Here is a 25241-nt window from a genome sequence, read left to right on the forward strand (position 1 = left end):
ATGTCTTTGAAAATTAATAAAAATATTTTATCAGCTGTAGGAATTACTTACCCTAAAAGCAAAATTGACAGTACATCAGAACACTCCTCTGAATTATTTCTGGCAAAAGCACACTTTAACAACCAGCTCAGTCCGGATATTTTACCTGCTGAGAACATCTGGCACTGATGTGTTTCGCAACTCAGCAAAGTCAGGTTCACCTGTCTGCCCTTATGTTTCTTTTCAAGGACCAACTAACCCAAACTTCACCAAATACAACGTTGGTATTCAGAAACCGATGAATGAATCATTCATGAGAAGCCCAAGAACTTTCTAGAAAGAGTGAATTGAAAAGTCTCTCCAGGACTAACCCGTTGTTTACATTTTCTGATAAGACAAGCATTGAGGCTAGTCTAAAAAGGTCAGGAAACTGTAGAACACGTGCCACATGGCTCTCCCAGCATCTACAGATGTTGGCTATGCGTACCTACTGTGAGGGCCACGACTGCCCTGTTAAAAAGTGAAGACAAGCAGAAGCCTTCCAATACTGAAAAATCCCTCAGCACCTCTCTTCCCAGCCAACAAACTAACCCAGCAGTTCTCACATATGTTCACTATGACTTCAGCAGCAGATACCATTTTATGTGGCAGTCGAAATACTCTATTTCTATTGGTGTCCCTGTCATTCAGCTATCCACATGCCCGCTCACCCACATACCCATGCATACCTTCAAGACATATACTGAAACAAATGCTAGGTGAGGCATACTAAACTGATTTGAGATCTAGCATTGGAGAGTCAAATTCAATGTCTGCTCACTACAAAAGCCTTGGTGTTTCTAGAGTATACATCTTGTCATTTTTCCCCTTTGCTCAAACCACATGAAACCTTCATTGTACTTTCTGCAGCTAATGCCTTAAAGCTCATTCCAAACAAAACAAACCGTCACTAAGGCAGGGGCAGCTTTAGGACACTAAGAAAATATGAGTCACTCTTAAGAAACCTAATAGATCAAATACTTCATTTGGTTAACATGGCAATATTAGAAATATACCCAGCTGTCAAAAGCCACTTGGTCCCAGTGAGATAGACTACTGAACTTGCACAAAAACAATGGAGACCAAGGCAGTAGAATAACATATCCAAGCCAGGAGCAATGGTAAACACCTATAAACCCAACACTTGGAGGATGAGGGCAGGACGATCAGAATGTCAAGGTCATCCCTTGGCTACTCGTTCATTTCAAGGCTAGCCTGGGCTACATGAGACCCTGTTATAGAAAAAGAAAGAAAGGAAGACGGGAAGGAATGAAGGGAAGAAGAAAATGCCAGATATACAGTGCTGAAAGGAAATGACTGCCAGTCAATCTTACAATAAAGAAAACTGCATTCAAAAGCTAAGATGGAATAAACTTGTAGACAAAAAACAAGTGAATCTTTTGCTGAGATATTTATCTGATGATCAATACTTTAAAGTTATAACCCGTATGGCGAGCTATCTCTAAAAAGAGTAATAGCGGCACTCATATTTTGGCAGTAACTGGGCTGAAAGCTCAATGGGAGAGAAAAATCAGGCCTGGGACTGAAAACCTAGACAACGACTTGGGGCTAGTGAAGTCCTGGATTTCAGAGGAGAACCTTCACTGTTATTCCTGACTGCATTTTAAAATGTACCCTTATATCACATGTAAGCGCAGCTCTCACCCCTCAGCAAAGAAGCTTCCCTTTGCAACAGACGGACCCCATTATAGAAAACCACAATTGATCACAATGCAAAGATATCTGATTATGGAGTGCCCAGCCCCAAAGGATGCATCTACCACACAGCTCCGTCACCTCAAGCTCAGGAGGACTGTAGGAGATAAAGAACCAAAAGCCTGATGTGAGACAATGTCACCTAAAAATGACAGGGAGGCTACACTCATCCTCAACCTGAATGACTACATTAACAGACATGCCATCATGGAAGGCAGAAATCTCATGGAGCCCCACCCTTAGACAAGGAATTACTGGCAACTAATGACTGCTAAGAGAGTTAGAAAATTAATCTTCCCCAGGCCGTTATCCAAATTTCAGCCCTAAAATTACATACATGCAAGCAACACTAAGCAAAATAACTATGTTCTGTTTATATATATTTATGCATTTTTATGTGTATGTGTGTGTGAACAATAATAATCAAAGAAAAGGAAGCCATGAATTTAAGAGAAGGGGAGATGGAAGGGGTTGAATGGAGGAAAGTGAAAAAATTATATAATTATATTTTAATAATTTCAAAATATGATATTTAGGCAAGTGATCTCATACTAACCAGAGACCTTACTTTTTAAAAACGTACCACCTGTAAGTGCAATTGTAGTTGCTGTTACGGGAGCCCTATTTCTACTCTTTCATTGGCTCATTTAAGAAGCAACTGCAGCGACTGGGGCATGGCTCAGCTGAACAGAACACTCAGCATCTACAAGGTCATGGCTTCAATCCCAGAGTTATGGTGTGTGGAGGTGAGGGGCTGTATAAAAGAACATACATATAATTGAGTTGTAAAGCCTACACCATATTAAAAAAATGAAATAAAGAAGGGAGCTAGGAATTAATAATGGTGTTCTGGAATACGGAAATCACATTAAGTGATAACTCAAATCCGCAGGCACAAAGAATCAGGTGAGATTGTAAGGTGGGATTCTCACAGCTAATCTACAAGTAAATACTTGTTCTATCTCTTGCCTTCTTTAAAAGATAGGCACACACACACACACACACACACACACACACACACGCATGAATTACAACCATGCACAGTCTGCAAAATATGCATTAATATGCATAACACTAGCGTAAAAGGGGGAGGAGAGGAGGAAGTTGTGGAGCACAAATGCGCCTACAGCTTGCTGGGACTGGTAGCCTAAGTGTGAGACGATATAAATTTGAAAGCAGTTAGTGTGACCTGATAAATTAAGATATTATGATAAATCATGAAACAACTACTAGAAAATAACTAAGAATATATGTAAAGAAAGGATTTTTAAAATCTACAATGCTACATATTTACTTAAAACTGAATATAGTGGCTTATGCCTATAATCCTTTGATTTGGGAGGCCAAAGCAGAAGGATTGCTACAAGTTCAAGGCTAGTCTGGGCTACATAATGAAACCCTGCTTCAAAAAAAAAAAAACTAAAAAACAAAAACAAAAAACAAAAAAAAACCAACAACAACAAAAAACAGTGACCTATCATGACCACACTCCAGAAGACCCAACAAGCAGCTGAAAGAGTCAGATGCAGATATCTGCACCCAACCAATGGACAGAAGCTGCTGACCCCTGTGGTTGAATTAGAGAAAGGCTGAAAGGGAAAGGCTGAAGAGGAGGGTGACCCTGTAGGAGGACAAGCAGTCTCAATTAATCTGAACCTCTGAGATCTCTCAAACACTGGACCACCAAAAAGACAGCATATACAAGCTGCTATGAGGCCTCCAACACATATACAGCAGAGCACTGCCCAGTCTGTGTTCAGTCAGAAATTATGCACCTAACCCTCAAGAGACTGGAGGCCCCAGGTAGTTTAGAGGTCAGATAGGGTAGGGAATGGGGGATGGGGAGACAGGGGGTAGGGAGGAGGTATGGGATGTGGAACAGTTGGAGGGTAAATGGGGGGGAATAAAATCTGGAGTGTAAAAACAAGAAGGAGGAGGAGGAGGAGGAGGAGGAGGAGGAGGAGGAGGAGGAGGAGGAGGAGAAGGAGAAGGAGGAGAAGGAGGGGAGAGAAGAAGGAGGAGGAGGAGGAAGAAGAAGAAGGAGAAGGAGGGGGAGGGGAGGGGGAGGGGGAAGAGGAGGAGGAAGAGGAAGAAGAGGAGGAGGAAGAGGAAGAGGAAGAGGAAGAGGAAGAAGAAGAAGAGGAGGAGGAGGAGGAGGAGGAGGAGGAGGAGGAGGAGGAGGAGGAGGAGGAGGAGGAGGAGGAGGAAGATAAAATTTGACTTTAAAAAGTTACTAAAAATTAGACATGATGAAGGGACAATATATAAAAAAGGGTCAAGTGGTCAAGGGATTAGAATGATATGATCAAATAAACCTAATAACAGGGCCCCAAATACTTGACCCAAGAACTGACAGAATTAAAGGAATAGGTAACTCACCAACAATAATTAAATGGATAGTTTGACTAGACAGGTGATTGAGAAGAATGTAACATACCTCAGAAGCATGAATCAACAAATCCTACAGTCACTCCAAACATCTGGTAATACACATCTTCTGATGTGCACGTGGTAGCACTCCAGAAAGACCATACACTGGGCCAGGAACTATGGATCAACACATTTACAAGGATAAAAGTCAAATAAAACAACATTCCTTGACCACAACAAGGTAGAATGAAATGAGAAATCAGTAAGAAAAATTAAGTTTGGAGAATTTACAGATGTGTGGAAATTAAACAATTCACTTGGACAAACCAAAAGGTTAAACAGGAAATCCTAAAAGAACATAAAGACCTTGGAACAGATAAACTGAAAAGGCAACATGCGAAAGTGGAGGGAACCGTCTGCGGCAATATTAGCAATCAATTTACAATCTGGGGCCTTTTTACACCAGCAGAGAAGAATGAGTTCAAATGAAGAATCTAAGTTTCCAAAGAAGAATAAGCTAAAGCAAAGGCAGGGAGAAGAAAGCAGTAACATCAGAAGAGAGGAAACAACAGAGAAAATAGGGAGTCTCAAGTTCATGCTAAACTTTTATTTCCCTGTACACCTCAGGCATCTGCTGGGGAGTGGGCTGCCCACAGACTAGCTACCCACAGAGTAGAGAGCTAGGACAAGTCCCAGGGAAACGGACCTCACTCCATGCTCACTCCCACCTCTCTTGTAGCTCCTGCAGTGTCTGCCCATTTTAGCTGCCCTTTGGGACCTCACAATACTTGAGTTTATACTATACCTAGTATAAACAATACCTATGAGTCATCCTGGCAGGCCAGCAAAGCTCTTTAAGGTTGGTGTATTAAAAAAAAAAAGGAGAGACAGAGGACTGACTGCTCTAGACCAAAGTAAAGCTAGTTCTCCTGTGCAACTTTCTCTGATGTTGAGACATGACTGAATTAGCCTCTGTTCTTTTTTTTTTTTTTTGTAGACCTAGCTGTGGGCTCTGCATACACCAATGATCCATGTGTATACAACCTCTGTTCATTTCTTCTGTAAGTCTAGAATTAACTAGAAGACTAAGATATAGAAATGGAATATTAGACGTATGCAGGAAACCCAATTAAACCATCAGAGGAATAGCCCCAAAATACAATCAGACAGGCAGAAGATGGTCACCATGAAACTCCCCAAAGGGGCTCAGCTGACAGGCCACACTTGCTCCAAAGGGTGACTTATTTCCTTTCCTTACCAATTCATACTTCTGTAAATTCAAACATTTTCAAGGGTAGATTCAGTGACACATGGCTCCCCTCAACCTTCATCACCAAGTCATCACTGACTGCAGGACTACGGGCCTTCTCTCCCACTGAGGCCAGACAAGGCAGCCCAGTTAGGGAAACTAGATCCATATGCAGACAACAGATTGAGGGATAGCTCCTGCTCCAGTTGTTGGAGGACCAGCATGAAGACCAAGTTCAATGGAAAGGAAGAACATCTTAAACAAATGGTGCTGGTCTAACTGGATGTCTACACATAGAAAAATGCAAATAGATCCATATCTATCACCCTGCACAAAACTCAAGGCCAAGTGGATCAAAGACATCAACATGAAACCAGATACACTAAATCTAATTGAACACAGAAAGTGGGGTGTTAGCCTTGAATAAATTGTATTTTGTAACCACTCCTTCTCTCACCTGCTGATTGGTTCAATAAAAGACTGACAGCAAGGGGGGAGAGAATAGGCAGGACTTCCAGCAGAGACAGGAACTCTGGGAAAGAGTGTGGAAGATTTGCCTGCCAGAGGCAGAGGAAGAAGCAGGCCAGGAGTGAAGGAAAGGTAACCAACAAGCCATGTGGCAGAACATAGGTTAATATATATGGGAGAATTTAAGTTATGAGCTAGTTGGGAACAAGCCTAAGCTATAAGTCCTAAAAATAAAATTAATAAATATAAGTCTTCATATCTTTATTCAGAGCTGTGACAAGCATAGAAAGACCATACAGTTATACCCCCCAAATTAAAAGATATTTCAAACCTAAATCAGTTTGTTTTCAATATCAAAATATATGTGTATAAAAATTATCCAAAAAATTAATTACATTCAAAAACTTTAGCATAATAATTTAACAATAATCTTTAATAATAGAAAGTATAAATTTTATTTTAAAGAGCAAGAGAAAGTGTTTGTGTGTGTGTGTGTGTGTGAGAGAGAGAGAGAGGGGGGGGAGGGAAAGGGAGAGAGAGAAAAAGAGAGAGACAGAGAGAGAGTGTTGTGTCCACTTGCACACTTATGGAAGTCTGAGAACAACTTCCACAAATCAGTTCTCTCTTTCCACTAGAGAGCTCCAGGAACTGAACTCAAGTCATCAGTCTTGGCAGGAAGCATCCTTACTCTCTGGCCCCAAAGCCTCTACAGCTAAAAGTGCTTTGAATTAGAATGAAATTGTCTGTGGTAATTTATTAGATTGTCATTATTAGACAAGAGCCACAGTCCTAAGTTTCAAGGAGTGCTGAAGCAGGATGAAGCCTGGCTATGTGGCGACTGCGACTTTTATCTGCGTAAGTACCAACCAAGAGAAACAGGGCAGAGGCAAAGAAGAAAGCAGGTCAAGTCTCAGCCCACTTCAGGTTTTTAGGAGACCTAAATATGTCTGATGTGATGAAGAACCGGGGCACAGACGCTCTGTAAACCAGATAATCCCTTAAAGTCCCTGTTGGGCAGTAGCCTGTGAGAGGCAACTGGGTACTTGGTCCAGAACAGGCTTTGAACCCCAGAGACCCTCGGGGACAGTAGAAGCTTGGCCTTGTTCCTGGGCCCCTGGCTCCTTTCACATAGGTGCAGCCCCTCCCACAGAGAGGTTTGTGGCCATCAGTCACATAGTACAGGTAGAGGGCGTGACTCAGGCCACAGAGCCTCAAGACAGATCTCCATACAAATGAGATACCTAAAAGCCAGAGGGCATAGCCAATTAAGCATTCCTTCCCAGACCCTCCTCCTTGTAAAAGGTATGTAACCTCAGGCCCGCCCTGAGAACACCGGGCATGGCTTCATCCATTTACCTCAGGCCGGCCCTGAGAACACCGGGCATGGCTTCATCCATTTTCTTCCATGACAATAAATATTTTAAGACCATATCTTCAGACCATGAACTATCTCTCTTCTTTGGGGCCTACCTTGGGGAAGGGAACCGTGTAGTCTTCAAGTACAGAGCTGCAGTCTAATCTCCTGCTGATGATCTCTCTATGTTCCAGCCACGGAGGACACCAACTCAAGCCTTGACCCAGCCAAGCAAATTGCAGTGTCTTATCCCCACAGGACCCAGCTAGAGCCTTTCCCCTTACCCCCTTCAGCTGAGGTTCGATCCAGCCCATACGCCTGTCTTGGCCTTTCTGCAGCCTCTCAGGGGTGCCTGAAAGCCCAAGGGCCTGAGACCAGTCATTTCCTGGTTGCCTCCTGGCCCAGGTACCCCCAACTGAAGAGCTCTGGCCCCTGAGGGACCCCAGACTGTGTTCCCTCACCCCTGGAGTGGAGTCCTGCAGCGTCACACAGCCTGATGTCCACCCAGCGCCAGCATGGAGTGAACACAGTCAAATTCCCATAACTCTGCCTCTCTAAACTGTGGTCCCAGCCCCTTGGGGCCCCATAATTCAACCCACAGGACCCACAACCCCGCACACATTACAGCCCAACAAGTCCCCATGGTACAAGTGTCTATAAGTCACAGAAAGAACTGAAGAGATAATGTTTTGGCACCAGTAGGATACACTATATAAAATCTGACCAGACCTAACCACAAAACCTTTCTTTTTGACCTTAGGCACTGTGGTCCATGGCCTTGGGCAAATTCATCCCACCATTAACAACAAGTCTACAAGATAAATCCATGTGGACAAGAAGAAATGACTGGACATATCTAGAGTGAAGAAATGAAGCCTACCTTCACCAGTAGTAAGACCTTGAGGTGTTCTGCAGCCTTCTGAAATAAGGGAAGGCAGCCATGTGTAAAGGTTCATACATGAATGTTTCTAGGGTAAGAGCATGTAGTTTCCATGTGACTCTTAAAAGATACTAGTATCTAGAAGAGGAGTCAGCAAACAGCAAATAAAAAGAGCCAACTGATAGATAACTTGAGGTCTGCCAGATACACTATCTCTATTACAACCACTGGACTCTGGTCCTTGTGGCATGAGAGCAGCCACAGACACCAAGTGAAACGGGCGGGTATCCCTGTATGCCAATGATACTTCACAAAGAAGAGCCATAGGCCAGATTTAAGCCACCAATTGGCAGCAGGCTGCTGTGGTCTATCAGGACCCACTGTGTACAGCATGCTTGGCCATTTAGAAGGGCTGATCCACCTCTACTACTCCACCCTGAAGAGCATGCAGTTCCTTCCTTATTGCTCCTGTCTCTGGCACCTCCCACTATAGTTGCCAGAGAAGCCTTCACGTGTTCAAGCCAGGAACATTACCTTTATGATAAAGGAAAAAAACAACCTCCCTAATTACGTGTTTCCCATATTTCCTGGATGCATTAAGAACACTAGGTTAGGGCCCCTTACCTGACAAGCTGCTTTTTCTGATTTGTTTTGAGTTTTTTTACGTTTCACAGTTATAATTAATTGACTGTGTAACAGCTAACTAAGGGTGGTCCCCTTCTCTGCTATAGTGTAAGCTTTTTGAGGTAGGGAAAAGAAAATATCCTGTTCACAGATGTGGATATCCACTGTCACAGTGTCTAATAGGAGATGATGGGCTCAGTAAATATCAGCTTAGGGGACGAATATATATTTACACATGGTTGTTATCAAAGCAAGTGGAAGCTTAGTCTCTTTTTTGGTAGAAAACACATCACATTCCTACCAGGCTAAATGTTTCCCCATTTATGGTAGTCACAGACCCATCCCTGAGGCAGATCTACCACAGTCCTTTCTAAAAGCTAGCCATTCTCTATGACACTCGCCTGTGTTCCAATTGTTCACCATTGCAAAGCATGTAGTAATGTGTTTGTTATCTATCTATCTTCATGGACTGTTTCGTGAGGAGACATGCCCAGGCACAGGCCCTAGTTAAAGGGTAGGGGCACCTGCCCTCCACAGAAATGACCAGCATGCTGCTTCGAGCAACTTCAACTTTACATACTATGTTTTTAAAACTTTGCTAATATGACCGGTTAAAAATAACTTCTCACTCTGTATATGCTTACTTTTGACAACTAACAAAGCTGAAGAGATTTTAAAAGTTTTATATGGGGAAATGGCAAGTCACTGTGCACCCATAGTTTCTTGTGGGGATGTCAAAACATCAGGAGAAATCACATCTTTTCTCCCACTCTTTTGCTGCTACTGGGGATTAAAGCCAGCAAGACCTTATGCATGCTACGGACAAGCAGCCAACCATGGAGTTACAACCCCAGCATTACCTCTTTAAAGAGACTGTGGAGGCTGGCCCACAATTCACCAAGATACTCTAATGCCCAGCAGTGAGGTTTGTGGGTAGAGCCCAGGGTGCAGTCTGGAAAGTGGAGCTGCCTGATGGCCATAAGGCTGCATGCAGCAAGCCTCCCTCAGAGTCAGACTCCACTCAGGAGACTGGAACCTCCGATGGGAGCCCGATTGCTGCTCACTAGTCCTTTTAATGTGCGCAGCTTCCTGCCAGGCAAAAGATGGCAATGAGATTAACTATGACCACACACAGCTCTGCTCAACACGGCGAGAAAACAAACAACTTTCGTAGATGTGTGAATACCGACCACTCAACATGACCTTCACATTAAGCTCCAACTAATGAGGAACTAAGCTAAGGAGGAAAGACAACACAGGAGATCCCGGATCTCATGCTGATATTTTTAAAAGACACGTTTTCCAGAAAGCAATTAAAAGTATTTTAGCCCAAATGCAGGGTGTGTCTACTCCATGCACTTCATGATTCTATGCATTCTTTACAGTTCTGTGACCATCTGGATATGGAAGCCAGGACACTAGGTGGAAAGGTCCTCTGCCTGACTAACAAACCAGCTATGGCCCTGGAAGAGAGGGGCACCTCAATAACCTTAGCCTCAAGAGTACTTTCTTAAAAATGTATAGGGTTAGTTTACATAGTTTGAAAACCCTCCCTCAGTTGAAACATTATCATTCTACACAGACCATTCAAGGGTAAAGCTTTATAACTTACCATCTTTGGTATCAAGGAAACTTAAAAGCGGAGCAGCTACCGCACTCACACAAGCTAAATTAACTGCAAATCCGGATCACAACAGAAGCCACTATTTATGTGCATTTCGGTGAATTTGAAACACGACCCCCAATTACTGTCAGAAGCCTAGCTAGCATCCTGGGCTTAGTCACCCACATCTATATAAAAGCTGTTTGTCTCCTATTCCTTCTGAAGATCTCTGGGGAACTTCTAATTCCAATGCTGCTTAACACTAGGTTCTGGCTTGAAGCGTGACTACTGTATTAAATTTAATTTTCCTAACCCTGGGCTTCCTGATGAAATGAATATACACTTGTCACACATAGAAAACACCAAAGCAGGGCTTAGGGATCATTTGTTCCACCTATCAGAAAACCAGACAAAGAGTTTGCATTTCAAAGTCAGTATTTTCAGAGAAACAATTCATGGCGGCTGCAACAGTGGCAGGGAGAAGCCCGGGCATCTTGCTGTCTAGGTTTGGCAAATGGAGGCAGGGGTAGGTTATGGCTTTTCCTTTAATCTAATGGCAGTGGTAAAGCTCAACTTAAGCTTCTCGAGAGACGAAGAGACAGCACAGACAATACAGGTGATGAATGTGACAGTGGTAGGAACAGCAGCTCACTGACAGCGCAGGGTGGACACGGGCACACTGGCATTTACTAATAAATGTCATTCCCCTTAGTTCTCACAAAATTCCAATGATGTAGTTATAACTGTAACCCTGCACGGTGGTGTGGGAGGGGGCCGGGAGGGGGGAGAGGGGAGATTCTAAGACTGTGGGTAACCTGCCCAGTGGGCCTCTCCCTGGTAATAACCGAGCTGGATTCAACCTGCCTATGCCCTTGGAGTTGAGCAGTAGAAAATGGAGTGTGACGTCATATCAGATCAGCTGACCCGGGATTGATGAATGAGTGACAGCCTGGGGTGCAGAACAGGCAACAGTAGTGAGTTGGGTGGCCTGGGAGGCTGAGCTCACAGGTAAACATTGGTCACAGTAGGGTCAGCTCGTGGCCACCCTCTGTGCTGGCAGGCTGAAGGTGATCTCTAGCCAGAATGGCTGGCCACACTATTGTCTAAAGCCTTGCAGGAAGCTGCTGGAAAGGATCACTGGGGAAAAAAAAATAGATCTTTCTAAATCAAGCTGCAACAATATTTTTATTTCCTTTCATGTAATGCCACATTTAAACCCATTAGATGAGTCTGTTTTTAAATCCTAGGAAACAAGTCTTGGTGACTTGCGTTCAGAAAAACAAAGGTCCTACTCTCAAAGCAAAGAACACAGGCAACTGATAAGCATGGTTCTTATTGTGCTTGGGAGCTAAGCATTGTGTAGCATGAAATTCACATGCACATACACACGCACGCGTGCACACACAAACACTGTTTCAGAAAAATGGCACAGGCCTTGATACTTATACATATTAGATACCCTGATCATGGTTCTAATAATATTCTTTTAGTAAGAATCCATGGAGACAAGTCTAACTTTAGGTTAGCAGAGAAAACTTAATAGGTTATTAATGCCTTAGTGGATACATTAAGTTCATAAAAAATATTGGCAGAAAAGTTCTTTATGTGCAGTTCCCACAATTATTTTTACTATTTATTTATTTTTTGATAATGCTTTGTCTGGGCCATTTTTTTAACCTTAGAAGTCTTTGGCTTATTATTTTTTGCATTGAAAAGAGAGTCTTCTCTCAAGGAATTCATCCTGATCACAGTTTCTCCTCCCTCCACTCCTCCCAATTCTCCCCTACATCTCCGCTCTCCCCCAGATCCACTGCCAAGCCTCCAAGAGATGACAGCCAAACACAACAGAACAAGATACAATATGTTCAGCCTTCATATCAAGGCTGAACAAGGCAGCCCAATAGGAGGAAAAGAGTCCCAAGAGCAGGCAAAGGAGTCAGAGACATACCACTCCCACTGTTAGGAGTCCCACAGAAACACCAAGCTAACAGCCATAAAGTATGTGGATATGAGCTGTTAAGGAAATGACAATCAAGCCACAATCCACAAACTCAGAGATGGTAGGTAAGAGTCGGGCTCTAAGGGATGGCATACATCTCCCAGGGAAGGGGAAATACAGTAAAATTTGCAAGTGGGCTGGGGGTGGGTCATGATGTAGTAGGAGGAACCAGGTGGGGGAGGGGTGGAAGGACAGAGTGTGGGAAGAGACAGCTGGAATTGGGGAGCATTTGGGGGGTATGGTATGGAAAGTTAGTGCAGTGGAAACTTCATGGAATCTCTGAGGGTTACCCTAGTGAGGATTCCTAGCAATGGAGGCTACGGCCATCTTTTATAGCCAGGGGTGGGGCTGAGTTGTAGTCTTTTGAGTTGTTGGCTAAGGTGGTCCCGTGGAGACCCCTAAACAACCCAGGCTAATGCTAGGACAGAGGGTCGCTCTCAAAACGCTGACAGTGGGGTCCGCATTGGTGAGGACTACATCCACACAGCTCACTGAACATAGGAAAGATTGAGCCTTCATGGAGCCTTCACCACTACATTCTAGACTCTTTGGCACAAGAAGGTACTGACAGACTATGAAAAGAGAAACCTGGACACTAACCCAGCCACAAAACCCTCCACTACAGTCTGTCCTCCCTGCAAGATGTGTTGGGGCAATGGTGGCATAGAACTTGTGGGAGTGGCCAATCAATGTCTCAGTGAAGTTGAGGTCCATGCCACAAGAGGGATCCCATGTCCTATGCTGTTTAGAAACTGGATAGCCCAGAGACCTAGGATAGGTGCCTTGTCCAGTCACTGTCAGAGTCTCCCTCTGGCAGCAGATGGGAGAAGATAGAGACCCACAGCCAGATGTTATGCCAACAAAAGTCTAAATTGGCGGTCCCTATCAGGTTTTCTCCCCTCAGAGATCTGGGAACCCTGCCAAAGAGTGTGAGGAAAGACTGTAGGAGTTAGAAAGGTCAAGGACACCAGAAGAACATGGCTCACTGAATCAATTAAGCAGGTTTTGTAGGGGCTCACAGAGACTTAAGTAGCAAGCATAGGGGCCTGCATGGGCCTGCACCAGGCCCTATGCATAAATGTTATGGCTAATAATTTTTTTAAATAAAAAAATTGGATAAGAAAACCTAGATTGTTAATTTTGTGGCTTGTTAGTTATTTTTAAAATAACTGACAAATTGGTGTGTCTAATCTAGAAACTGGGCTTTGTGGAATATTTGAAGAAAGAAAGAAAGAAAGAAAGAAAGAAAGAAAGAAAGAAAGGAAGGAAGGAAGGAAGGAAGGAAGGAAGGAAGGAAGGAAGGAAGGAAGGAAGGAAGGAAGGAAGGAAGGAAGAAAGGAAAGCTCAGAGCCCAGAGCCACAGTTTGCCAAGTAGTCCTGAGTTTTTCCCCAATCCACAGACCTAACTTGAGGCTGTGGCCATAGGCCTTTAATCCCAGCACTGAGTAGGCAGAGGCAGAAGGATCACTGCACATCCAAGTACAGCCTGGTCTATACAGTAGTTCCAGGCCAGCTAATGCTACCTTTGACTCCAGAAAACCAAACCAAATCCAGAATGGGATTGGAGGGAGGCTTTAAAAAAGTTAAAATAGGAGCCCTGGAAGTCTATCCATTGACATCACTGCTGTTCACAATCCCTCTATCAGAATGCCAATTTTGATGTTGACTAGGATAGATACATCACAAGAGACCCAAACCTAGTAAGGAGCACTGAGGAAACTGGAAAAAATAGAATACGGGGTAAAAGATAAAACATCTCCCAGTTACAGTATGGCCAGGGATCAGCTCTGATGGGCACAGCTATCGAGTGTGCATGGGAGGCAGCATGGAGAACAAGATCAGAAGTGAGGAAGGGGCCTGAGGCCTCCAAGATGGTCTCCTGCCAGCCCCCAGAGTCACAGGGAGCCAAAGTGTGGCTGGAAGATGCCCTAGCTCCAGGTTCTGTACATAGCAGGAAAACCTCAGCTAAAATACTAAGACTATGCTAACAATGGATGATTATAAGGGAAAGGACATTGAAAATCTCCTTTTCTAAGACCTCCAAACACTACCAACTTTCCATGTTGTGTTTTATGCAATTCAAACCTTTACTGTTCAGATCTACTGCCAGTCCCTTTGTGAGAGAAAAGGCTTTTCAGAATCACTACCACCTTCCAAGATGGAAGTATGTATGCACAGGTCCCTACTATTAAGACTGAAGATAGGTTCCAACATGGTAAAGTTTCAGGAATTCGGCAACTATAAACTCCAAAGGTTTCTGTGTCACACCAGCAGGATGATAGTGAGAGGTCTGAGGCTGGGTAAGAGTGCTTGTTTTGCAAGCATGAGGACCTGAATTCAACTTCCAGCATCCACATAAAAAAGTTAGGTGTGGTGCTTTGAATGAAAATGGCCCCCATAGACTCAGAGGGAGGGGCTATTATTAGGGGTATAGCCTTGTTGGAAGGGTGTGTAACAGGGCGTAGTCTTTGAGGTTTCAAAAGCTCATACCAGACCCAGTATCATTCTTTCTTAATGCTGCCTATGGATCCAGATGTAAAAGTCTCAGCTACCTCTCTAGCACTATGTTTGACTGCATGCCTCCTTGCCTCCCCTCATGACAATAATGGACTAAACCTCTGAACTAGTAAGCCAAGCCCAATTAAATATTTTCCTTTATAAGAGTTACCATGGTCATAGCATCTATTCACAGCAATAAAGCCCTAACCTAGACACCAGGCATGATTGCTCATAATCTGTGTCCACAGCACTATAGCAAAGACAGACACATTCCAGGGGCTTGCTGGCTAACTGGCCAGGCGAGCAGAAATAGCAAGATTCTGATTCCATGAGAGCATCTGTCTCAAGGCAAATAGGGCAGATAGCAATAAAGTCCCCTCTCCAATTCTGCTCTGGTTTCTAAATAAGCATGTGTGCTTGCATACACATGTGCAAGCCACACCCACAGAGAAATCTACAAATAGAATGATAGTGTCTGCTTTTTAGTTTCCCCACACATTCACCCCAAAGGAGCTTCACTGGACATAGAGGCAAAATTTGTACAATCTACTAGGTTTCTGACTATCACAGACTAGTCAAGAATCACTGTGGGGATCGTGAACAACCCTCTCCTGAGCAGTTCTTGGATTTTAATGTGCACTAGTCACCTGGGCTCTCTGAAGGATGTGGCTCTGATTCAGTGGGTCTGAGCTAAAGGTCAAAGTTTAGCTTCCAGAGCTACTGGCCCAGTGACAATGTTGAATGGCAAGGCTGGGTTTACCAGGCGCTTTTCTCAGTGGCTCTCTAGCCTGGCCAAGTGGAAGGAAAAATATGATCCATGAGGCTCTTCAGGTAACATATCTTATTTCAACAAATCACTGAACCAATCTTACTACAAAAACAAAACAGCACAACAAAAAAGTACCAATCTAGGCAACAGATCATGATTCAGTCAACATATAACAACTGGATGCCAAGTGCATAGCCACTGGGCTGTTTCTGAGCATTTTTAAGAATGTTTACCACTTGCCTAGCATGCAGAAACCTCAACACCTGCAGAATGAGTGAGCGAATGAGCAGACAACTGCACAGAAGAGAAGAGGAACTGCAAGATCTTGGCTGCCCGTCGGCCCCTGCATGTACTTTGATGGTCCTATCTGTTAAGATGGGACGATGCAAACCCACCATCAGGCTTACAGAAAGGGAAGACAGACGATGGGAGGAAGAGGAGGGCATCTGGAAGTGGATGGGACAAGGGAACAGTATATCCACAAGCTAACTTCTGGAGATCACTGAGACCCAGATGTCCTACTGACTACCTTTCCCTAGACAGCCCACTTAACTCTCTTCTAAAGCGTTGTGAATTGAGAACTATGACTTTGATTTTTCAGCTGGAAACCTGAGACACAGAGGATAAGTAACCCAAGATAATTCAAGGAGGAAGGAGAAGGCAGGCTTTGGCGCAGAGCCATAGAAAGAAGCCTGGTTCTCAGGGTGGCGCAATGGCTCAGTGGCTGGCAGCCAGCCACGGCAAACCCAATAACACCTCTCTGATCCATTTTGCAAGCTTTGGTCCCCTGAATTGGCCTGGCTATGAAGCCTCTCTAAATTGGACAGTAACCGTAACCACTTCAAAGACATAACTGGTATTTTTGGTGTCTGTATTTTTATTTTACTAATGCACTGGATATAGACGCTCCATGTGTGGTAAGATTTTTTTTTCTAACTTTTTCAATATCAGAAAGTAAAACACATAGATGCACTGAATACTACTACAAAGAAAAAGGGGGCTGAGTCTTTTAAAGTTTCAAAGATATGCAAAGAAATCCCATATACCTGCCTACACAGAAATGTCAATAGTTTATATTTTGCCTCATCTGCATCTCTCTCTCTCTCTCTCTCTCTCTCTCTATCTATCTATCTCTCCTTTCCCCCTTTCATCCCCCCTCCCTTCCTCTCCTCTCCCTTTCCTTCTCCCCCTCCCTTCCTCTCCTCTCCCTTTCCTTCTCCCCCTCCCCCTCTCCTCTCCCTTTCCCTCTCCCCTCCCCCTCTCCTTTCTTCTTTCCACTCTTTGGAAGCCTTTCAGAATGAGTGATAAGATTCATTCTTATACTCCTTCCTATGATTTCTAAGGACCAGGCAATTCTCTTACATGATTACAAAGAAGTTATCAGCTTCTGGAAAAGTTATGGTTACTTCAGAACCATTATCTAATCTACCATCCACCCTCAAGGCTGCCATTTGTCCCATTGATAGCTTTTATAGCCATCATAGCATGTTTTAATAGCTGGATGTGTATGAAGAATTGACATGAATAATTAAGACTTGATATGAGCAGAGTGCGTTCGCATCTAGAGAGCCATTTGGCTACATTAACTCATCTGCCTCACATCTTGCCATTCTAAGGTCCAATGGAACCAGTGTCCTTGTCTCACCTCTCATGGAAAAGAGGATGAGTGGAGTCTCAAAGCTCAGGCCACTCCCTACCCTTCACAGCACTGCCTGATCCTGACTTTAAAGACTTCCTTCATTATATTACCCAGAACCTCAGCGCTGGTCGAAACATTTTACATTCCTAAAACGAGTAGTATTGGATGTTTATCTCTCTAACAACTCACATTTATGTCGACCTACAGATGATAATCAATGTCTGCAGCTACATTTGTAGGAAGAGTCTTGAGCTAGCTCAAGGGAATGTACTTCAGGAGTACAATAGTTCCCACAATGGCATTTAGGGGCCTGGCCTCCTCAGTACCTGCCTAGCCCACATTGCTAAACCCATTTCCCTTCAAACCAAGAACCAGAATCCACAAGTAAAAGCTTGTCAGTTCCAGTTGACTAGAACATGGCAAAATGCACCAGTATGTCTCCCACAGCACAGGGAAGGTTATTTCCCAGGCTTCAGCAACAGCCTAATACACTATAATAGCTAAACCACTAAAAGAACACTGTCACAATCACATCTGTTGAACAGCAAGGCCACCATTCTAGAAACAGACCTATGAGAGGGTCACATCTTCACCCTCCCACTGAGTTCATCTGCCATGGGCTGGTGACCAAGTGTAGCTGGCCCTCAGTCCCTTCATGTATACACTCAGGCAGTCGAACGTGAAACTGAGAGGAGAAGGCAGCAAGCTTGACGCCTGACGGATGAGAGGGCTCTTTGCTCCTGCAGCATAGAAGCACAGGAGACCTTCTACAGAGTGTGGCCTGGCTTGTGATAAGCAAGCCTCTGCTTTCCCAGAGCCTGGAAGGAACAGAGCAAGCTTGGGGCTGCAAGTATAAACAGAAGTGTGAGAACTGGGACCTTTGATTGAAAGTCTGCATGGCTCACTGCCCGTGGAGAATACAAAGAAGCAGACTGCTTCTGCAGTAAGTGCTGCCCCTGGTCAGGGAGCAGAATTCTCCCTGTGTAGCAGAAAAAAAATAACAATTTACCTTTTCCAAGGCTTCTTTGTCAAGCAGTTCTTGCACAGCTAGAAGTTTGATGCTGCAAAAAATAAAATAAAGTCATACTTAAAACAAGTCACTTCATGTAAGCAAGCATCATCGCATCGATCTAAACAGGAGAATGCAAGATCTCAGCCCATGTCACCTCCCACCTGAAGGTGACTTTGTTTGATGTAAACTGACTATCCCAAATATATTTAAAATGTTTCTAAACTCTAAAAGTAGCTTTACCATACAATTAGGCACTTCTATTTTCAGGAGAAGTTAAAAGTCAGGACTTGAAAAGGAATTTGCACATCAGTGTTCACGCTATTCTTCATAACCCAAAGATGGAGACAACCCAAATGTCCATCAGCAGATAAATGAACAAACACAAAGTGGTGTGTGTGTGCATGTGTGTGTGTAACTGTGTGTCTATGTCTGTGTGTTCCTGTGTCTATGTCCGTGTCTGTGTGTGTCTGTATGTGTATGCAATGTGTGTGTGATTGTGTATGTATGTCTGTGTGTGTCTCTGTGTGCATATATACACATGTGCATAAGTGTATATGTATCTGTATCCATGCATGTCTGTGCATGTGTACACATCTGTGTGTGTGTCTGGGTTTGTGTGTGTGTGCATGTACACGTGCATCTGTGTCTGTGTGTCAGTGTCTATGTGTCAATGTCTTTATGTGTGTGCCTGTGTGTATGCATGTGTGCATATGTATGTCTGTGTCTATAAGTGTCTGTGTGTCTCTGTATCTGTACATGTCTGTGTGTGTGCATGTATGTATGCATATGTGCATGTGTGTATTATTTATCCTTAAAATAAAATATATTCTAAAATATACAACAGAGATCACAGATGCACCTTGACATGCTCAGTGAAATAAGTCATAACAAAAAGATAGGCTGGGTGTTACTTTCCTGGGGCTGGGGGTGAGGGGAATGGGGAGCTACTGTCCAACTGGAATGACATTTCCTTGTAGGATGAAGAAAAAGTTCTGGAGTTGGATGCTGGTGGTGACACAGCACAGCAAACGTGCTGATGTTAGCAAATGTCTGCTTAACACTGGTTAAAATGGTAACTTTCGTTATACACAGTTTGCTAGCACAAAGCATCCATACAGTGACTGATCACTGTTTCATGCAAAGAACTTGACTAAGTTCTGAGGAATAAAGAAGTCAGTGATTACTCGTGCTCAGGATTAATCTCCACTCACGATCTTTCTGGGATAATGAGCGAAGTGTAAACAGCATGTATTGCTCATCGGGTACTGATGGCGCTTCACTGTGTGCGTGAGGCTGAAAACGTGGGAGGAGCTCCAGGCTGCTTGGAAGCCACAGTGAAGTCAGAATATAAAGTGAAGTGTTCTGAGTGGATGAGCAGAGATACTAAGGGGAGCCTGGTTCCACAGACACATGTTGGCTATTCTGGAATAGAACATATCCCAAGAACTTGTGTCACTGTAGTCTGCACGTCACAGGTTGTGTAGAGCAGAGGTGGAAACCCTCCTTGTCACACATAGCTTCGACAGGGATAACACAATTGAAGGCTCGGCTCCTGACAAACATCCTCACACTGTTGATGTAACTAAGCAAGTACACCGTACCAAATGCAATGCTTATGTTACTAGCAGGTCTAGGAGAAGCAACTGGAGCCTTTGAGGCCTATAATAAATCCACTATCTCCATCCACAATATGGGTATTAATAGACTACCTCAGGGCATTCTCTCCACTAGCCACTGGCTTCTCTTCCATCCACCACACAGATTTGCTTCAGCTGTTTCTCAGACTTAAAGAGACTCTTTGGGACTATCCCCAAGGAGCTTCCCTGGTCAACCAACGTGGAGGGTTTGTTTCCCTCAGGATACTTCCTACTCTTTTTAAAGTATTATTTGCTGTGGTGCTTCCGTTTACCTTCCCCCGACTACAGAAACACTTTAAAGCTGAGGGGCTCACATGCTGTTGCTCAGTTACCCTTGCAGCGTCTCCGATAGACATGCGGAAAACATTCAAGGAATATTTGCTAACTTCATAAGCCAAGAGGCCGGAGGTCCAAGTTACTTTGAAAACTCATACATTCCAGTCGTGCCTCAGTTTCTCCACATGATAAAAACAACACCTTAAAGGAAGTAACTGGATAAATTCACCCTGGGCAAAAGCCGTTAAACCTGGCTGTATAACTGACTGTTGCTAATGAAATAGACCCAGTGGCGGCTCAAAGGCATTTGTCCCCTCCTCAGCACATTCTGACGGTCAGTGCACAAAGCCAAGATTCTAGCCATGTAGACAGCAACTTATGTGCTAAGTTAAGAGCACTAGTCACAGCTCAAGTTACAAAAGCTTAAATTGCCTCTGAAATAACTACTGGGAAACATTCGCTCCAGAGGGGTGTGTCAACAGCCTCCTGCGCCTGCCTGTTGGTGATCACAGGATCTAGTGTCTAGTATCAGATACCAACAAGTTAGATGAGGAAGCTGTGAAGCCACTGAACTCTTTCTCTCTCCATCTACAAAGATACAACATTCGACCTATCAAAGAGCACCAAGGAAAACCTCTGGAGGGAAAGGCTACCACTCCCCACTCTCTCGAACAGGGGTGGCATCCACATGGTTCTTCTCCAACCATCCCTGCCCTTTGCCACCTCTTTCCATGGAGTTTCCCCCCACTGAACCAAAACGAAACTTTAAAATCCTTCTCAACACCCAAGCAAGCCACAGGCAATCTACTAAAGCTGATAGCAAGCTCAAACACACGTAACATCTGCTCTGAAACAAACAGCAGCCTTAGTGTCGTTGGGAAAGGGCAGAAAAAAAAAAAAAACAGACATTATCCCATTTAAAAACTGAACCTCCCCCACCTCCCCCAGGCAGTGGTGGCACACAACTTTAATCCCAGCACTTGGGAGGCAGAGGCAGGCAGATTTCTGAGTTCGAGGACAGCCTGGTCTACAGAGTGAGTTCCAGGATAGCCAGGGCTACACAGAGAAACCCTGTCTCAAAAAAAAACCAATAAATAAATAAATAAATAAATAAACAAACAAACAAACCTGGACCCAAGATGAAAGGGCCTGAGATCCTGATGGTGATGAGACCCTCAATCCAGACAGTCTATGCCCCAAAATAGGAGCAGGGCAAGTTAGGTGGCTATTCCAGGGCTTGATGCATAGGCCCCACCAGTAAGGCATGTCTCTTCCTCCTGAGATCTACAGGCTCAAGTGTGTCCTCAGATGTCCCATTATATGCTGTCCCACTGCTATTTCTAATGTTGGGTGCTCTTCAAGTCTTGGATATTTTTACCAGTACTGATGATATCCAATCTTCTAATGCACCAGGTATGCCCTGGGGACCAATTTCATACATACTTAGGAGCAGCAAACCTAGTTACCAAATTGTCCATTTGATACCATCTAATTTCCTACTCTGGAAGATCATCTGATACGCTGTTTTCAGTTCCCCCCATCTTCCGGCCCTCCTTCCTTCTGCTGCTTCACAAATAGACACTGGATATCTCCAGCTGTGGAAACTATATTATGCTTGTGATGGGAGGTCCATGTGAACACAGTAATGTCCCTGCCCTCAAGAGCTGGAAGGAACAAGGGTACTGCTTAGGCACACATGCTCAGGGGATAGGAGACTCCCCCACATTCCAGTGTGGATCTGGGCTTCGGAGCATGTGCTGCAGGAGACCTGGTACCTAATTAGCACTCTCTGAGAGCAGCAGAGCCCAGGCAGATGAATACTGCCATGAACAGTCCTTCCTTTTCCTGTACTCCACTTAGAGAGGGAAAGCACATACATCAGCTGCCAGCACTGATTTGATTCAGAAAAAATCTCAGTGGCAAGGTCTGAGGACAAGCAATACTTAGAAGCACCTAGAATACACACAATTAAATTCTGCCACATAAGCCTCGAGGAGGCAAGGTGCTGGAGGACACTGTCTTTTTTTGCCAGAGCGACAGCTGGCACAGAGAGGTCTCTAAGAGGACTAAACAGGCCGTGGAGAGAGTACACTCACCCATGGTGAAAAAAAAAAGTACCACCATGTCAGAAGAAAGCCAGAGGCCAGCCACAATCTGGGCAGCTCAGAGCCAGACTCAGCAGACCTCAGGAGCCCCTGAGGACAGGGACAAGAACACTCTATAGGACCTACAGCAGTCTTTCTTTTTAATCTAGATTTTTTTTTTGAGAATTTCATACATGAGTAGTGTATATACATCATTTCTTCCCTTCTCTCCTCTGCCTTCAACTCCTTCCAAACCCCCCAATTCCCTTTCAGACTCATGACCTCTTCTTTAATTGCTATTGTCTTATATACACATGCACACGCACACACAGACACACACACATGCACATATAAATACATAATGAGTCCATTGAGTGTGGCTCATTTGTATATGTGTTTAGAGGTGACCACTTGGAAATGGATAATTTATCAGGGAGAAGACTGATATTCATATCTCTCTCTCTCTCTCTCTCTCTCTCTCTCTCTCTCTCTCTCTCTCTCTTTCTCCCCCACTTCCTCCCCATCTCCCAACACCTATAAAACCCCTTGCCTTAGCATGGTTGTACAATTTCCCTGGTCTTGTTCCTTGGTACTTACCCAGGATCAGTGTCTAATAAACCTGCCTTTATTTTTTTTTCTGGTCTAATCCCACCTATATTGTGTCGATGGAAAAACCTATTACTCTGCACATTCTTTTGTGTTTATTTTAGAAATTTTCATTTGTTTTATTTTGCTTTGTTGCTGTTGTTGTTTGATTTGTTTTTAGGTAGAATTTCACTCTGTAGCCTAAAATATGTTATACTGTGTAGTCTCATACTTGCTTGTGGCAATCACCCTGCCTCAGCCTCCCAAATGCTGGATGATAAAGAGTCAGCCCCATGCTTAACCCCACCCTTAATTAAATCCTATCAGTTTTGCTCAGAGTATGTGATCACCATACATACATACACCACACACACACACACACACACACACACACACACACACAGCAGAATACAAAGGCTCCCGAGAGTTCCAAAGAGAAGAACCCAGGGCAATTTTGTATTATAATACAACATTCTCACAATCTCCTCTACAAAGAAAAGGAAGAATGTGAAGACTCTCCATTTTAGGAGCCTATGCCAAACCCTAGGAGATCCTGGGAAGGCAAACTGTAATCCAGTACATCTATCCTGTTAACTCTGTGTTAATTCCAGGATCCTGGAGGAGCACAGGCCATGTCTCTAGCAGAGAGGAGCAGCAGGAAGCTCTCAGGGGCAAGGGCAAAAGAAGGGAGGTGGTGAAGGTGCGTCCACAGCCCAGCATGGTGGCCACAGGCCAGGACCACTCTGTTTAATGCCCCTGTATAGTATTTAGGAAGTTGAACAAAGTCAAGGCCAGGCATGGGGTCAACACAGCTCCCCAAACATTTTCCCCTCCCCTTTAGAGGAGGCTCTGCATGAGCAAAGTCATGAAGAAAGCTCCTCTGTGGTCTCCAGTTTCCAGAAGAGGTCCTGAATGTCATAGGCAAGCTTGTTTTCCCTAATATTAACCTTTCACCCACCACTGGAAAACAGGGGTGTCACCCTCTACCCTGCACTGGCTTCTCTGAGGGAAGCACCTGCACTCCTCAGATACATCTGTTGTCACTGCCAATGAACAGGCTGGCATCTCAACCTTCTCCACAGAAGCTGACTGCATATTGACTGCAGGCTGAATTACATGCAGATTGTTCCAGACCTGACTCACTGCCTTTGAAGAGTCGACAAAACAGCCTGGAAAAGGACCTTCTTTAAGGACAGTCTCCAGAGTTTCTGTTTCATTTTCAGGTTTTCAACTGCTTGGTTTTATTACCTTTTCTTAGAAATCTATTTGATTTACTCCTATTTCCAAATTCTAAGCAAAGAACGAAACTAGAACAACCTTGTCATCCAAATCTCTGCCCTTCCCCCTCTTCACTCTTTGGTGTTTGAAAATACTTGTTTTTCATCTTAGGAACTGGGTTTGGGGCTGACCAGCACTATGGCTTAGTGAGGACAGGTGCTTACTGTGAAGTATGTCCATTTGAGTTCGATCACCAGACTCCGCATAATGGTGACAGGGAAGATCTGATTCCACAAAGTTACCTTCTGATAGTACACACATCTGTAGAGTACTACAGTTGTAACACTTTTACCCTTTCTTCTCTCCCCTTTCCACTCCTCTTGGGTTCCCCTCACTCCCTGTCAAATTCATGACCTCTTCTTTGGTTATTACTGTTGCATGAGTATATGCATGTAAAACCTGCTGAGACCACTTAGTGCTACTCATATAAACATGAGTTTACGGCTGACCACTTGGGACTAGATATTCTGACTCTGAGGAAAAGACTTCCCCCTCCTCCCTCAGCAGTCAGTAATGGCTGGTAGTTCTTCATGTAGGGTGTGGCCCTGAGAATTCCCCCTATCCAAATTGGCACATTGACTGGTATTATGTAGGACTTGCTTAGGTAACCACAGTCCTGAGGTTTTGTGGGTGCAGCCTCCTTGACACATCCAGAAAACACAATCTCTCATCTCTTACACACTTTCTGCCCCATCTTCCTAGATTGTTTTTGTGTGCTTATTATGTTCGAAGTTTAGATGGGTTGTTTCCACATCACTAAGCATAATCATGCCTCATGTAACAACACACTAGTCAAGGGTGGCCCAGCTATGCAGTCGTAGTTCCATAAGCTTTTATTTTCAGTGCTTTTGGAGCCTTCTTAGCTCAGAGGAGTACATTCAATGATGCCTATACAATAAATAATGAAATCACTTCATGCCTCGCTTCCCCAAATGTGTCTCTGTTGCTAAGCGATACATGCCTACAGTTGGGGTTTGTTTTTCTATACTTCTAAAGCAACACAGTAAAGGATGCACGCTGCACATTTTTCACGTTTTAAAATATATTGTTCAGTGAACAATGGCTGCAAACAGCAGGCTCATTGGTACTATATTCAGCTTGCTGCTTATATGGGTTGTCCAAGGAACCCTGGAGATTGGCCTTTCCAATGACTACAAATAGCACTCACCTTTTGTCCCTGT

The 25241-nt window shown here is 44.0% G+C and overlaps 1 protein-coding gene and 1 non-coding gene across 3 annotated transcripts in view; one reads left to right on the forward strand and one right to left on the reverse strand.

The window, feature by feature from the left end:
- Eepd1 (endonuclease/exonuclease/phosphatase family domain containing 1) overlaps positions 1-25241 on the reverse strand; it is a 95800-nt gene that overhangs the window by 30442 nt on the left and 40117 nt on the right. For both annotated transcript variants that reach the window (XM_034510982.2, XM_034510981.2), the window contains exon 3: positions 18198-18249. In XM_034510982.2, coding sequence (XP_034366873.1) covers positions 18198-18249 — 52 coding nt within the window. The remainder of the gene's footprint in view (positions 1-18197; positions 18250-25241) is intronic.
- Positions 25062-25200, forward strand: LOC117714417 (small nucleolar RNA SNORA70). Its single transcript, XR_004607504.1, has one exon. It is a non-coding gene; the product is annotated as a small nucleolar RNA SNORA70 (small nucleolar RNA).

Source organism: Arvicanthis niloticus, chromosome 8, assembly GCF_011762505.2.
Source record: "Arvicanthis niloticus isolate mArvNil1 chromosome 8, mArvNil1.pat.X, whole genome shotgun sequence".
Classification (NCBI taxonomy): domain Eukaryota; kingdom Metazoa; phylum Chordata; class Mammalia; order Rodentia; family Muridae; genus Arvicanthis; species Arvicanthis niloticus.